Below are 16,985 nucleotides of genomic sequence, written 5' to 3'. Positions count from 1 at the left end.
GATCTGATCTCCTCCCACACTGTACAATACAGGATCTGATCTCCCCCACACTGTACAATACAGGATCTGATCATCCCCACACTGTACAGTACAGGATCTGATCTCCTCTACACTGTACAATACAGGATTTGATCTCCTCCACACTGTACAATACAGGATCTGATCTCCTCCACACTGTACAATACAGGATCTGATCTCCTCCACACTGTACAATACATGATCTCATCTCCTCCACACTGTACAATACAGGTTCTGATCTCCTCTATCTGTACAATACAGGATCTGATCTCCTCCACACTGTACAATACAGGAATCGATCTCCTCCAAACTATACAATACAGGATCTGATCTCCTCCACACTGTACAATACAGGAATCGATCTCCTCCAAACTGTACAATACATGATCTCATCTCCTCCACACTGTACAATACAGGATCTGATCTCCTCCACACTGTACAATACAGGAATCGATCTCCTCCAAACTGTACAATACAGGATCTGATCTCCTCTACACTGTACAATACAGGATCTGATCTCCTCCAGCTGTAAAATACAAGATCTGATCTCCTCCACACTGTACTATACAGGATCCGATCTCCTCCACACTGTAAAATACAAGATCAGATCTCCCCCACACTGTACAATACAAGATCTGATCTCCTCCAGCTGTAAAATACAAGGTCTGATCTCCTCCACACTGTACAATACAGGATCTGATCTCTTCCACACTGTACAATACAGGATCCGATCTCCTCCACGCTTTAAAATACAAGATCTGATCTCCTCCACCCGGCACCATACAGGATCTGATCTCCTTCCCACTGTACAATACAGGATCTAAACTCCTCCACACTGTACAATACAGGATCTGATCTCCTCCACACTGTACAATACAGGGTCTGAACTCTTGAACTCCTCTACACTGTATAATACAGGATCTAATCTCCTCCACTGTAAAGGATCTGCCAGACACAGCTTCTGTGTCGACGCCCGTGGTTAGTCAGTCTGCACCTGCTCCTAAGTCTGATCGAGTGACCCCCTCCTTCTACCAATCAGGCTGGGAGGCTGAGGAGTGGGAGAGCCTATCACAGCCTGGCCAGACGGAGCTAGCTCCCGCCCTCTGTCTATTTATACCTTCACTTCCTGCTCCTCCTTTGCCTTTGCTTCTGTCTGTTTCCTGGCTCCGCTGCTGCTGCTTGTACTTTTGTCCTCTGCTCCTTACTGACTACTCTCCTGCTCTGCGTTTGGTACCTCGTACATTCCTGGTTTGACTCGGCTCGTTCACTACTCTCCTGCTCTGCGTTTGGTACCTCGTACACTCCTGGTTTGACTCGGCTCGTTCACTACTCTCCTGCTCTGCGTTTGGTACCTCGTACACTCCTGGTTTGACTCGCCTCGTTCACTACTCTTGTTGCTCATGTTGTTGCCGTGGGCAACTGCCCCGTTCCCCTAGCTTCTGTGTACCCTTGTCTGTTTGTCTGTCGTGCACATAGTGAGCGTAGGGACCGTCGCCCAATTGTGCGCCGTCGCCTAGGATGGGCCGTTGCAAGTAGGCAGGGACTGAGTGGCGGGTAGATTAGGGCTCACATGTCTGTCTCCCTACCCCGGCATTACATCCACACTGTACAATACAGGATCTGATCTCCCCCACACTGTACAATACAGGATCTGATCTCCTCCACACTGTACAATACAAGATCTGATCTCCCCTACACTGTACAATACAGGATCTGATCTTCACACTGTACAATATAGGATCTGATCTCCTCCACACCGCACAATACGGGATCTGATCTCCTCCACACTGTACAATACAGGATCTGATCTCCCCACACTGTACAATACAGGATCTGATCTCCTCCACACTGTACAATACAGCTTCTGATTTCCTCCACACTGTACAATACAGGATTTGATCTCCTCCACACTGTACAATACAGGATCTGATCTCCTCCACACTGTACAATACAGGATATGATCTCCTCCACACCGCACAATACGGGATCTGATCTCCTCCACACTGTACAATACAGGATCTGATCTCCTCCACAATGTACAATACAGGATCTGATCTCCCCACACTGTACAATACAGGATCTGATCTCCTCCACACTGTACAATACAGGATCTGATCTCCTCCACACTGTACAATACAGGATATGATCTCCTCCACAATGTACAATACAGGATCTGATCTCCCCACACTGTACAATACAGGATCTGATCTCCTCCACACTGTACAATACAGGATCAAATCCCCCCACACTGTACAATACAGGATCTGATCTCCTCCACAATGTACAATACAGGAACTGATCTCCACTACACTGTATAATACAGGATCTGATCTCCCCCACACTGCACAATACGGGATCTGATCTCTTCCACACTGTACAATACAGGATCTGATCTCCTCCACAATGTACAATACAGGATCTGATCTCCCCACACTGTACAATACAGGATCTGATCTCCTCTACACTGTACAATACAGGATCTAATCTCCTTCACACTGTACAATACAGGATCTGATCTCCCCCACACTGTACAATACAGGATCTGATCTCCCCACACTGTACAATAAGGATCTGATCTCCTCCACACTGTACAATACAGGATATGATCTCCCCCACACTGTACAATACAGGATCTGATCTCCTCCACACTGTACAATACAGGTTCTGATCTCCTCCACACCACACAATACGGGATCTGATCTCCTCCACACTGTACTATACAGGATCTGATCTCCTCCACAATGTACAATACAGGATCTGATCTCCTCTACACTGTACAATACAGGATCTGATCTTCACACTGTACAATATAGGATCTGATCTCCTCCACACCGCACAATACGGGATCTGATCTCCTCCACACTGTACAATACGGGATCTGATCTCCTCCACACTGTTAACTGGTTTGACTTACAGTTATCTAATGTGTTTGGATGCATGTACTCCCCACATTGTATTATACGGGATCTTATTTCCCCTTAAACTATACAAAAAAGGGTTCTCCTTTGCCCTACTTTGTACAAAATATGATACTTCTCCCCCTCCCAACATACTTTAAGATTTCTTTGTATAATGTAAAATGATCTCTCTTCTTTTATATCGTGATAAACCTAGTATACTATCATGTTTTGCAATCTTTTTTGGCAGGAACCCATATTTACTATAGTGAAAGAGATTGCATGCAACCGGCTACCAATGACCTATTGTACAAAATAATTTTTTTTTCCAAGACAAACACTATCATAATGATAAATATTTAACCAGCGATCTGCATATAAAATTGAAATGGTAACCTGGCGGAACAGGCACAACACACTTTGCTGTTATGAAGAATGGATCTTACCTGGATTGAATCCCTACTCCTTGCTCTCATCATTTCATCTCTCATCTTCTCCACATGGAATTCAATATACAGGAGACGTAACCTGCCTCCAGGACCAACTCCATTGCCCATTGTTGGAAATGTCCTGCACATTAAGAGAGGGGAGATTGTCAAATCCTTGATGGAGGTTAGTTTTAAAGGGAAAGATCTAAAAATTTGATTAACTGGTTTCATAGCTGATGGTCTTTTTTTAAGCTACTAAGTTCAGCGTATTATACTGACAAACCCCTGTTTATCCAAAGGATGATAAAAACCACCCATGTATGGCATAGGTCAATTTTCCATGCAGTAATTATTGTCACCTTCCTTCTCTTCTCTCGGGGTACATACCATTCTTCAAATATATTTTTTTGGACTGGTGTCCACAACTGGACCGTACATGCAAGATATGGTTACACCAGAGCTTTATAAAGTGGTAAAATAAACTGTTTTTTCTATAGCAGCCAAGCAAAATGTCTTGTTAGCTTTTGATGCAGCAGATTGACATTGCATGCTTAAATTTATATTATTATCGATAATTACACTGAAACCCTTCTCATTTATAGACTCACCCAATAGTGATTGAACCGGTAACTACACTCATCATTTCTCCTGGCTTTATACATAGTCTAGTTAATATTATGTTGGGTCAACTTTTGCCAATCCTCATACGCTGTAATGTCTGACATTGTAGCGTGTGACTGTTCCTCATCTGTTTGTATGTACAAGTTTAACAACCCTCTTCTCAGCACAAGCATTCAATAACCATTTACCAGCACAGGTATTGCATTCAGTCCCTGTTTTTTTGTCTTATAGTCCACCCCCCAAAAAATGCTGCCTTTAACAAGTCACAAATACAGCAGTTTAGCTTATGCTTGTACCCGTGCTATCCCCTCAGACAATCATCCCAAGGTCCGCAATATCTGCAGGATAACTATTTTGCATTCAGTGTCCTACTGCTCATAATTAACTAACTACCTACTGTAAGTGTATATCTGGTTAAGGACAGCTGATCTTTACCCTGGATTCTGTTTATGAGGCTCCACAAAACTTTTTATGACACTGTTGACAATTTTCGAGTGTTGGATAAATGGGGAATGGCGAGTATGACAAATTGACTAAAGTTTTCCTCTACTTTTCTTTTTAGAAAGCAGTCCCTACGTGTTGCTATTAGCATTTCATATTATTATGGCTTTGAGACCCAAAGGTCCTGCATTGGACCCCACAATTTGCAGAAGAGCTTTCGCTTGCTTTCCGGGTTACTAACTTATTAGGCTTAAAAAACAAATAACCGATTTTTTCTTATCAGTGTTGGCCTGAGGTTCATCCAATAATGGTATTATAAAGGGGCTAGCAATGTTTAATGTATATGATATGTTTTAATATTTTCCAATTTCTTTGTTGTACTTCAGTTCAGAGAGAAATATGGCTCAGTATACACTGTTTATTTTGGACACTATCCAATAGTGGTCCTGTGCGGTTACCAAACTGTCAAAGAAGCATTAGTTGACCGAGCAGAGGAATTTGGTGGTCGTGGAAGACTTCCTACTCTTGATTCCTTTCTGAAAAGCCACGGTTAGTTTGTCAGTATTCTATAAATTTACTTGTTTTACATTCAGTATTGTAGCAAATATGGATATCATATTACGTATGGAGAGGTTTATAGTTCATTACAATAGAAAAACCTAAGCCGTGGTTTTTGTTTTAGGGGTAGTTTTTGCCAATGGGAGTAGATGGAAGGATCTGCGCAGATTTTCCCTTACAATTCTGCGAAATTTTGGCATGGGAAAGAAAACCATTGAAGAAAGGATCCAAGAAGAGGCCCATTTCCTCATGGCAGAGATCAAATCACAAAAAGGTATTTAACCATTTTTTTTATTTCTATTACTTGTAAAGTGCCAACAGAGTCCAAAACAATGTACAGAGATTGTCATCACTCACACAAGCCCCTGTTAAATGGTTTAATTGGTAGGTTGAGTGGTTTTTGGACCTGGGTCAGATGGGTAGATAGAAATTAGGTGGAGGTGGAGCATGAGGGGAGTTCTGTTTTCGGATTGGTGAGGAGGCAAAAATGTATCTCATTTTGATTGTTGCTTGTTCATCCTGATCGTTTCTACTTGTTGAATTGTGAGGGTAATTTGATTGTTGTTTGCCCATGGGGTGTTCTATATCTTTTTCATACCTTGAATAGTTTAGTACATTTGTTAAATGGGTGTTTAAGGAGGAGTCAGGTTTGGACTCTGTCCAACAGTACCTAGGTGATTTTTTTTTTGTGTATTTGCTCTGACTGGGTTGTCTGTTTGTTCGATGTTTCTTGGCACAGTCCAGCAGTTTGCACACAGGATTAATATTCCATTGGCCCCTGTAAAGACCGAGGGCTCTGCAATAGTTCTGAAGTTCCCAGGGATTGTATTGGATTCCCAAGTGATAAGCTGCAGGACCTGGAGGCTTGTGTGCAGGAGGCTTTGGCGGTTAAAGACTTGTGCTTGCGCCAGCTGCAGTCCTTGCTAAGCAAGATTAATTTTGTGGATAGGATTTTGTAAATTTTCTTGCAGCGATAAGCACAAGCAATAGCAGGGGTGTCCTGCTCGTTGCATTTTGTAAGATTGAATTCTGCACACAAAACAGATCTTGCTGTATGGGTGGGAGTTTCTGCAGTCTTATAATGGCCGGTCAGTGTGGTCGGACTGAATGATGTCAAACGTTGATTTGGATTTGGTGGAGTACGAAAGATAGGACGTTGGAAGCTAGTCCACTATTGCTTGTATGAGGTGTATGGCTGTGGTTACTTGTCTCCTTTCTTTCAGGAGCTTCTGCGTTGATTTGAATGTTTGACCACTCTTTTGTGCATTGGGGAGCTTTACAAGCAGGCGTGAGAGCAGCAGACTGTTAGTTGAGGAGGAGGCATCTGTGATATGCATTGGGGCTTGATGTATACTATGGAGCAGGGTGATGATCATATTCATTGTACTATGGATAGGCCCCTGACATTTTAGTGCTAGATGTGGAAAGGGGGATGATCTTGGCCTCTTCCCCTGACTTGATCTGTGACCTCAAGTATGATTTGCTGAAGCTCTTCTTTACCACGTCTAGTGTTGATGTGGTCGGACATCGAGGCGCGAATGACCTGGAGGCACACTTGGCTTATGAAAAGGTTAAACAAGGCCCATATTAAAGGATGTAGGGAGGTTTTTGTGCATTTACGAAATGGAGGAGTTTATTTTGTCATTGGGGTTTAGAAGTTCCTTCTCTGGAGTATTTGAAGCCATTGCCATTGATGGACGGTTTGAGAAGGTGGTTCGGGTGTGGCAGTACTTATATATGCATAAGTACTCATGCATGTTTACTGTGGCATGAACAGGGTGTTTGAAGTAGGATCATTTTGTGGTGAATGGGGGCCCATAGCAGATATGGGGAGTCCCCAGGCCATAAATTACTGGTGGGAAATTACTGGGCAACATTTACTAGTTTATGAAGGTGCTGTGGTTGATTTATCCAAGCCACGGGGTGTTGGGTCTTAATTTGAAGTAAGGTAATAAAATAAAGGAATGGTTCTTTATTGGTTTAAAAGGAGATAAGAATAGTCAGACCTTTCCAGAGTCATGCAGATACTATATATTGTTAATGACCAAGTAAATTTTAAGGACTTTTAGATGTACTTAAAGTGTTTAAATGTGCTCATAGCTTTTGAATCAATATCACACCACATAAGACTGTCTAATAGAACATTACATAATATTATGAAATGTCATTCTGTCTCTCTCTTTCTTCCTTTGTGTCACGATACGCCGACACAGCCGCTGACCCCAGCCAATTCCAATGTGCCCTAGTCTTTATAAAGGGGCTATTCGGAGAAACAAAACTCTTTCCTAGTAGCCTGTCTGTAATAAGATTTAAAATAGCTTACCAAAGTAGTTGTATTTTCATTTTTGCCCTGAAACGCCAAACAAAACGCTGGCTACGTGTCCCTGGAATTTCTGTAGTTTTTACCTACATGGTGACGTGCCGACACAGCCCCACGTGACTTCTTGCTGCTTCTTACATGTGTCATCAAACATGTAATCAAAAGGGACTGGCACTGCGACTTATACCTTCCTAAGCCAGCCTATATCTAAGTCCCGTCTCTCTCCTATTCGGGTGGCCGTATAAATGAAATATTTGGGTGGTGCTAAGGCTAACGAGAGGACAGTAATACATGACGGGACATTTAGTAAAGCAGTGCCAGTCCAGCACTCAATACCGCCTACAAACCGGAAGTGTGGAAATGTTTGACCAGTTATATCGTAAGTAGGTTATGGACAAAGATATATACATTTTGTAAGTGTTGGGGGAGTTATTTTTGTTGTTGTTGGGGCCATTGTACAACCCCTTTAAGGATCCTCCCTACAGTGCTCTGAAACTGAGCAATATGGACCATTAGGTTCCTGAAGTCTGGAAAGGTGGTTGCCTTATCGGCCCAGCTTGTATATATTTGACCATGTCTTCCTGTCTTCTGCCGGTCCTGACCTCTGCGTGTCTACCGATTACCATCGAACTCCGCCTGCCTTGTCTCTTGTAATGTCTGACTACGATTTATGACTGCTGTCTTTGTACCGTGTCCTGGTGTCTACTGTCTATCCACTCACCAGCTATTGCTAATGCATACTACTCCGGGGGTAGTGACCTAGGGATTCCTTGTAGGAAAGTTCATATCTCCTTGTGTGGGTTAAGGGTGAAGAATGCACAATCCCTTAGACTCTGGTCCCTGGTTTAGCCTTAAGCCAAATCCGCTGATGACACCTTGTTACACTTTCTCTCTCCCTTCTCCTTTTCCTATGTGCCTTTGTCCCTCCCTAAAAAAAAATTCTAATTATTTTTGTGTTGTTTATACAGAACAATTTATTGACCCATCCAGATATCTAGTCCAGGGTGTCTCAAATGTAATTTGTTCCATTGTGTTTGGGGACCGGTTTGAATACAGTAATGATAGTTTCCAGAAGCTCCTGCGCTTGTTCTCTATTGTATTCCAGGACATGAGCAGTGTGTGTGGACAGGTAAGTGTACCTACATTTCTACATTATGAACTATATCTGCATCAGGGGTGGTATCTACTCAGCTGCAAATCTTCACTTTGAACACACAATGGCCCACATTTACTAATGCTGTCTAATAGACAAATAATGTAAACTTAGACCAGGCAATCACAAAATGCACCAAATTTCTGACAGTGGTGCATACTGCATAATAATTTTGGAGCATCCTGCATGACCTGTTAGGCACGTTCCTCTTTCTTATACCACTTTTGATATTGCTAATTTTGTACAAAAATATTTAAGCCACGCCCCCTTCCGCAAAGCCACACACCCTTTTTGGAATACTTTTAAAAAGTATAAGTCCAGTGAGGTGCAAGCATCAAAATTGTTTGCACCTCACTACGCCAGAGTTTGGCACAATTTTCAACACTTTCTAGAACCAGACACAGTAGTAAATCTTCCACAATATTCCCAGAAACTAATTTAGCACTTCATAAGTGAGATTAAAGTGTAGCTAAACGTTTAACAAACTTCTGACATGTCATAGAGATATGTCAGAAGTTTGGATTGGTGGAGGTCCGAGCACTGAGACACCCACAAATCGCTAAAGCGAAGCAGCTGAAGCGCTCGTGTGAGCACTCAAGCGCTTCGTGTCTGTTCGGCTTTTTCCGGAAATAAATGTATCAAAGTACGGTCTCATAGACTTTCTATTGAGTCCGTACTCCGATACATTCATTTCTGAAAAAAGCCAAACAGACACGAAGCAGCTGAGCGCTCACGCGAGTGCTTCAGCTGCTTAGTTTTAGCGAATTGATGGGGGTCTCAGTGCTCGGAACCCCACTAATCCAAACTTCTGACATGTCACTAGAAGTTTGTTGAACGTTTAAATACCCTTTAATAGAGGTGTGTCCTCATGGAGTTGAGCATATTTCTCTCCGGAGCACCGAGCGCAAACATGGTTTACACAGACAGCCCATTCGTTTAACCCCTTAACGACCACCCACTGTCTTGACCCGGAGCGGTGCAAGTCCAGAATCTACAGCGACGACTTTTGTTAAACGTTTATACATGTGTAAGTATATGGGGGTGTATGGGGGGAATTTATTAAGCAAAACACGAGAAAAGTCGCAAAAGTTTTTGTGCCATTTTGCGTCTTTCCGGGTTTCCTGATGCCTTTATCACTTTTGAAGGTCGGTGTGGCTTAGCGGATAAATGCCCTGACACACTTACTTTAATTTACGCCAGCTCATAGGGGGGCGTAGATTTTTCTTTCCGCCGCACAGAAAGTTGAAGATGTAACTAATTTATTAAGAGGTGAGCGCCTCTTAAAAAATGTATCATATCTTACTCCTGTGGCGTTCATTCTCATACTGGCGTTATTAAATGCCAGTCTAAATAACTCTTACCCAATATCTGTGGTGTAAGCTAAAAAATGACAGAGGAAGTCGGGTCAAAAACAAAGAACGTTCATACCAATGAGGACCACTGTGATAAATTGACCGTGTTTGTTAGGGTTGCCACTGATTTTAGTAACATTTCTACCATCTATATATATATATAACCTGGATTTCTTTACCCAGTTGCAGGACATGCTGCCAGCCATCATGTACTTTGTTCCAGGACCGCACAAAAGAATAAACAAAAGCTTGGAAAAACTCAACAATTTCATCTTGGAACGAATAAAGATGAACAAGGAGTCATTAGATCCCAACTCACCCAGAGATTACATAGATTGCTTCCTCATCAAACAGCAACAGGTATCTGAATGGGGTTAAGAAGTGGAGATGAGAGGGAGGCCCATCTGCATTTACCTGAGGTGGGGTCCAGTGGGCTATCCCCATTGACATATAGCCTACCCTGGGAGTAAGCTTGGTTTCTTGGGTTTCCTGCTTATTAAAAAACAAAAAAACCTTATCGCTTCTTGTTCTGTTGATTTGTATAATTTCATTTAGGCACAGCTAGCACACTGTGGTGTGGTAGAGTTTGGACCACCAGGCGTCAACATGCCATTGAGTAACTGGGTATAGAAATAAAATTCCAGCTACAATTAGTATTATTACCAGTGTAGAATTTATTAAAAGCTGTCGTCCAAAAGATAAGAACCAGTGTTCATGTTTTTTGTTGCAAGGGGTTAAGTAGCGCGCTATTTTGGAACCTTCTGTAGAACTCACTTGGAAAGTATCCGTTGTATTCATGAGCCTAATGGCGCCTCCGCTTCCCCACTCCCCCAACTCACCTCCAGATTAACCCGGCCGTATTACGACCTTAACATTCCCTATGCTCTACTGAACCTAACATATATCACCATAGTCCGTATTATGCCAACAGTACCCACACACCCTTCTGTTCTACTGACCCGACCTCCACTATAAGTTTCTATGACTGCTTTTGAGTCTGTTGTATTGCATTTAACATAATTTTACAAAAACAGATGAATATTTTTCTGTAATACTTGGTCCACCAGACCAACGATCCTGTATCTTTAAAATGCTACCTTTAACTAGGGCAACATGTTAAGGTGATAGATTTACTTGAAAAAAATGGCATTCCGAAACGGAACATCCCTTAAAAAGATAATGCTATACGTTGTGTTTTCAGGAAAAGGACAATCCTAACTTTGACAACGAAAACATGTTAATGACCATACTCAACTTGTTTTTTGCCGGGACTGAAACAGTCAGCTCCACCTTAAGACATGGGCTCATGATACTTATGAAGTACCCTGAAATACAAGGTCAGTATTAAAAAGGTAGTCCGCTTTGGACAATAACTTATTGTTACAATGATCCCTCAATGATAAGCTGATTACAGCATGTCCAGTTCTTGGCATTCTCAGCAATCCTCTGTGGAGGAACCCAGCAGCAAGTATTCAATTCCTCTGCAGCGCCACCACAGGGGAAAATAAGTATTGCATAATTCTCATTTAAATCAATGGGAGGTCCATGTAATGCACATACATTTAGGTCCATAATTATTTGGACAGTGACACAAATTTTGGCATTTTAGCTGTTTACCAAAACATATTGAATATACAGTTATATAATCAATATGGGCTTAAAGTGCAGACTCTCAGCTTTAATTTGAAAGTACTCATATCCTAATTTGAGGAAGGGTTTAGGAATTACAGCTCTTTAATATGTAGCTGCCTCTTTTTCAAGGGACGAAAGGTAATTGGACAACCATCTCAAAAGCTTTTTCATGTGCTGCATAGGCTATTCCCTCATTAATCCATCAGGTGTGGCATTTGCATTTGGAAGCTGTTGCTGTGAACCCACAACATGGGGTCAAAGGAGGTCTTAATGCTAGTGAAACAGACTATCGTTAGGCTGAAAAAAATTAAGAAATCCATCAGAGAGATAGCACAAATGTTTGGAGTGGCCAAATCAACAGTTTGGTACATTCTTGAAAAAAATGTGCACACTGGTGATCTCGTGAATTCCAAAAGGCCTGGACATCCACGGAAGACAACAGTGGTAGATGATCTCAGAATCCTTTCCATGGGGAAGAAAAACCCCTTCACAACATCTACCCAAGTGAAGAACACTCTCCTGGCAGTGGGTGCATCAGTATCTAAGTCTACCACTAAAAGAATACTTCATGAGAGCAAATACAGAGGGTTCATCACAAGGTGCAAACCATTAATCAGCCTCAAAAATAGAAAGGCCAGATTAGACTTTGCCAAACAACATGTAAAGAAGCCGCTCAGTTCTGGAACAGCATGAAACTAAGATCAACCTGTACCAGAATGATGGGAGGAAGAAAGTATGGAGAAGGCTTGGAACAGCTCATGATCCAAAGCACACCACATCCCCTGTAAAACATGGTGGGGGCAGTGTGATGGCGTGGTGGGGGCAGTGTGATGGCATGGGCATGCATGGCTGCCAAAGGCACTGGGTCACTAGTGTTTATTGATGATGTGACTGAAGACAGAAGCAGCCGGATGAATTTTGAATTGGTCAGGGATTTATTTTCTGCTCAGATTCAACCCAATGCAGCGAGGTGGATTGGACGTTGCTTCACAGAACAGATGGACAATGACCCAAAACATACTAAGAAAGCAACACAGGAGATTATAAGGCAAATAACTGGAATATTCTGCAATGGCCAAGTCAATCACCAAATCCCAACCCGATCGAGCTGCATTTCACTTGCTTAAGACAAAAGACCCACAAACAAAAAACAACTGAAGACAGCTACAGTAAAGGCCTGGCAAAGCATCACAAAGGAGGAAACCCAGCGTTTGGTGATGTTCATGGGTTCTAGACCTCAGACAGTCGTTGCCTGCAAAGGATTCTCTACAAAGTTTTAAAGAAAACATTTTATTTCTGGTAATGTTAATTTGTCCAATTACTTTTGAGCCCCTGAAATGAGGTGGCTGTGTAGAAAAATTGTTGCAATTCCTAAACGTTTCACAGGATATTTTTGTTCAACCCCTTGAATTAAACCTGAAAGTCTAAACTTCAATGGCTGCACAATTGTCAAAGTTTCTTGACGCTGTGTATTTAATGCGTTAAAAGTCAAGATAAAGACAGCTACATCTGTATGTACTCTAAAATGTATTATTAACAAATACCATATAAACAGTGAACATGACAAGAAAACAAATGGAAAGCCCAGACCACATGTTTGCAACACAACATCCATTTTACATAATCATATATAGAATTTATTATTATCTTATTACATTATGAACTTAATTATTGATCCTCTTGATGACCAGGGGTGCAACTTTAGAGGCTGCAGAGGATGCAATAGCACCTGGGCTCTGGAGCCTGAGGGGGCTCAAAGGGTCCTTTTTCCCGGATATAAGAAGACCAGTACTGTAAATGGCACATGGTAGGTAGGGAACTGTTACACATTTTGTATTGGGTATTCAGGAGCTTCAAGTTATGTCTCATGTGAATGGTACATAGTACATACAGATGTAGCAATCTTTAACTTGATTAAGGAGTTAAATAAACTGGGACAAACTTGACTTTTTCAATGGCTTTGTTAAGTGATGTCACGCTGCAGCAAGTATTAGAGTTTTTAGAGTCAAGTTAAACTTTGCTATAGAAAAAATAGGAGGAAGCCTCCAGCTCACCAAATCCTGCGTCTCGACCAGACACTTCGCACGGATACCCGCGACGGCCCACGGTGAAATAGTAAGAAAGAGGAAAAGGATGATCCAGCGCTCTGTCGGGGTAAAAAGGATACGTAGATCCCACTTTTATTGTTGTAACAAAAATATATGTATAAAAATTGAGAAAGAGACTCAGTCTCAGGATGGTTGGTAGTGCGGGCAAATGCCCGAGCCTACGCGTTTCGAGCACAAGCAGTGCTCTTATTCATGGCAAGAAATGTAGAAATTTCTTGCCATGAATAAGAGCACTGTTTTCTCAATTTTCATACATATATTTTTGTTACAACAATAAAAGTGGGATCTACGTATCCTTTTTACCCCGACACAGCGCTGGATCATCCTTTTCCTCTTAAACTTTGCTATATCTGTTGGGTTATTCCTTATAGATGTGGATGGTTTTCTCTGTCACTATGCTATCATTATCTCTATCTATAGTTAATTGTTTCTTATTTGTAAGTTAAACATTTTTTTATTTCCCTCCGATAATTTTTTTCCAGCTAAATTGCATGCGGAAATACACCAAGTGATTGGTGAAAGCCGCATCCCAAACATTGATGACAGGAGCAAAATGCCATATATGGATGCTGTAATACATGAGATCCAGAGGTTCTCTGATATCCTCCCATTGAATGTTCCCCACGCGACAACAAAAGATGTTACCTTCAAGGGATACACTATACCTAAGGTAGGATAATGACATGCATTACTAGTGACTAGTAATATATGTGAAACTAGTGAATAATTAGAGTGCTCTTTATTTCTGCAGTGCCGCCACAGGAGGAATTAAGTATTACATGATGCCCATTGTAATCAATTGGCTGTCAGTATAAAGCATGGATATGCTGGGTCCTCCAAATAAAGAAAAAGAGAGAGATTCCCTTTGTAGCCCCCCTCTGATCTAGCAAATAGATAAGGGTCCTGAACAGAGGACCCCTCTCTATTAATTTAGAATTCCCTAACAGGGTATTTGAAAATGGTTTATTACTTTCTGAAGAGATTTGATCATAGTTAAATTGTTAATGATTCAGTTTTATTCATTCCCTCTCAGTACAGATAGCACTAAACTTACTTTAAAGAAGTTTTTCCATGAAGGACATTTATGACATATCCACAGGATATGTCATAAATGTCAGATAGATGCAGGTCCCACCTCAGCTTGAACGGAATTAGGGGCCCCCCGTCCTAGAGATTAGTGCGGGTCCCAGAGGTGGGACCCGCATCTATCTGTCATTTATGACATATCCTGTGAATATGTCATAAATGTCCTTCATGGGAAAACCCCTTTAAGCTTTCTGGGCCTTCATTTTCCCTTTGTTTGCATATTTTGGTTTTATCTAGAAACTTCATAAATTCTTGTAAAATTGTCTAATGCTATCTGATAAGTGGGAGAAACTTATAACAGAGGCATGGTAAGCATAAAAAGACAGTCTGTTGTATAGCAAATACGACTTCCCGTGGAAAAAAAGGGTACTTTGTTAAAGAAACAGTGCCACTCGTGTACAAGGGCTGTGTCAGGTATTGCAGGTCGGTTGCATTGACGTGAAGGGGCTGTGTTGTAATACTAGATATGATCCATGAACAAGAGTGGCATTGTTTCTAGATAAATGCAGACCCTGTATTTACCTCTCATACATCCCCTTTAAATGATCAATAACTTTTCAAACAACATATGCTAATATATAGTATACCTGATATAGATCAACCTTGTAATTTACTTACTGTTAAAATGTAGTTGATTTACTCATGCAAATTCTGTGTGAACTTACCACAACTACTTGTCTGCCTTCCTATAATCTCCCCTGTTGTCAAGGAAAATCCATCTCTAGTTAAAGAGCAGAGGAGACGGACAGCAGAAGGTGGGGGGGGGGTGTCATTTCACTGCCGGCCATAGAAGTCTATGGATGGGGGAGCAGAAGGTGGTAGCAGGGAGAGAGGCATGGACACAGACAGGCTGCCCATAAAAGTCTATGGAGAGGGGTGGAGGAACAGTAGGAGGGAGCATGGAAAAAAGACACAGAAACACTGTCCATAGAAGTCTATGGAAAGGGGAGTGGGAGCACAAGCTGAGAATAAGAACATAGTGAGAGACACATGCACACACATTTGTGCAGCAGCTGATGGTAAGATTTGTATGTCACCCCAGTGCTGGATTCCCAGCTACACTGCTTATTACTGCTGTATAGTCTCCCCCATTTTGCTGCTTCTGCTTTTATATATGTGATAGATAGAGATATGAGAGCAGGATTCTCCTCTTCTATGTGTTTGCTGTGTATAGATGACAGCCATTAGGCTTCGCTCACTGGCTCAGAGACAACTGAAAATAAGAGATAGAATCTGCAGAGGTGAAAACTGCTAAAAAATGTAGAATACAAGTCAAATGGCCACAAATAGTGTTATTCCTAATGTACATATATATGACAGCTTATTTTGAAAAGTCAACTGAAAAGTTAGGCAAAGCTTTAAATTGAGCTTATGTTGTAGATGTAGTGAAATCAGGTTTAAAGAATGAATCAATATGAGAGTATCTTTTGATAGTTGAAGAAGTGGGTTCTCCCGCTAAACAGTGCCAGAATCTGTGACCTGGGGATCCAATGTCTGCACTAAACTGGTTTATTGTTGTATCTTGTGTGTCTAGGGCACAGATATCTATCCATTGTTGTGTACCGTTCTTCGAGATCCCGAAAAGCTTGCCTGTCCCAGCAAGTTTGATCCTAACAATTTCTTAGACAACAATGGGTGTTTTAAGAAGAACGACGTCTTCATGCCATTCTCTGCAGGTATTAAAAAAAATTAAAAATAAATTGATTAACATGGATTAATACATATTGACTATTGGGCAATGGGATAGTTTCTAACTGATAATAGGCTATGAGAGTTTAGGTGGTTCTCCAAGGATGTTCAATAGACCACTGACAAAGAGAAGCAAGTAATATAGGCTTAACTAATACAGCTCTAGCAGTAATCAAATTATTTTTCAACCATTGTGGATTTACATAACATTAACATAACATTCTTCTCAGGTAATCATAAATAGTACTTGCAATACCATACTTAACCTCAGGGTGTGCTGTTCAAAAGATGTTTGATTATGAGCAAGAAAGAGCATGAGGGACCATAGACATATGTAGCCAAATATTTGAAATCACTGCTTAGTGATTAAAGGAATAATAAAGTGAGAAATCAGTGTATGATACCAAAGAACACCAAAGAGGTGTCATCCACCACCCCCTCAGGCACTTTACGAGGCATAACACAATGGATCAGTTTTGCCCAGAGTGTTCCCTTAAGAAAAGGAATGTGCATTTTCTTTTAAGTTATACTCGAAGTTGGTCTCCTTAAAGGTTTGTTCATATTTAAATATAAAAGTGATTTATATAATTGTAGAAGGGACTATGGAGAAGATGTGTCTGCTGTTTATGGTGGAATGCAATGAGCCAAATATAATTTTCAGGTAATGAGTTTTTCTTTAATT

At 41.3% G+C, this 16,985-nt stretch overlaps 1 protein-coding gene across 4 annotated transcripts in view; it reads left to right on the top strand.

Moving 5' to 3' along the window:
• The first annotated feature begins 3,303 nt into the window (after positions 1 to 3,303).
• LOC142659737 (cytochrome P450 2G1-like) overlaps positions 3,304 to 16,985 on the top strand; it is a 45,612-nt gene continuing 31,930 nt past the window's right edge. For 3 of the 4 annotated variants that reach the window (XM_075836164.1, XM_075836166.1, XM_075836163.1), the window contains exons 1-8: positions 3,304 to 3,527; positions 4,792 to 4,954; positions 5,088 to 5,237; positions 8,252 to 8,412; positions 9,972 to 10,148; positions 10,990 to 11,125; positions 14,011 to 14,198; positions 16,149 to 16,290. In XM_075836164.1, coding sequence (XP_075692279.1) covers positions 3,351 to 3,527; positions 4,792 to 4,954; positions 5,088 to 5,237; positions 8,252 to 8,412; positions 9,972 to 10,148; positions 10,990 to 11,125; positions 14,011 to 14,198; positions 16,149 to 16,290 — 1,294 coding nt within the window. In that variant the 5' untranslated portion in view covers positions 3,304 to 3,350. The remainder of the gene's footprint in view (positions 3,528 to 4,791; positions 4,955 to 5,087; positions 5,238 to 8,251; positions 8,413 to 9,971; positions 10,149 to 10,989; positions 11,126 to 14,010; positions 14,199 to 16,148; positions 16,291 to 16,985) is intronic. The other variant, XM_075836162.1, reaches the window with a different exon arrangement.

The sequence above is a fragment of the Rhinoderma darwinii genome, chromosome 8 (assembly GCF_050947455.1).
Source record: "Rhinoderma darwinii isolate aRhiDar2 chromosome 8, aRhiDar2.hap1, whole genome shotgun sequence".
In the NCBI taxonomy this organism is placed as follows: domain Eukaryota; kingdom Metazoa; phylum Chordata; class Amphibia; order Anura; family Rhinodermatidae; genus Rhinoderma; species Rhinoderma darwinii.
Note: the sequence above shows the minus strand (reverse complement) of the source record. Positions and strands in the feature narration are given on the sequence as shown.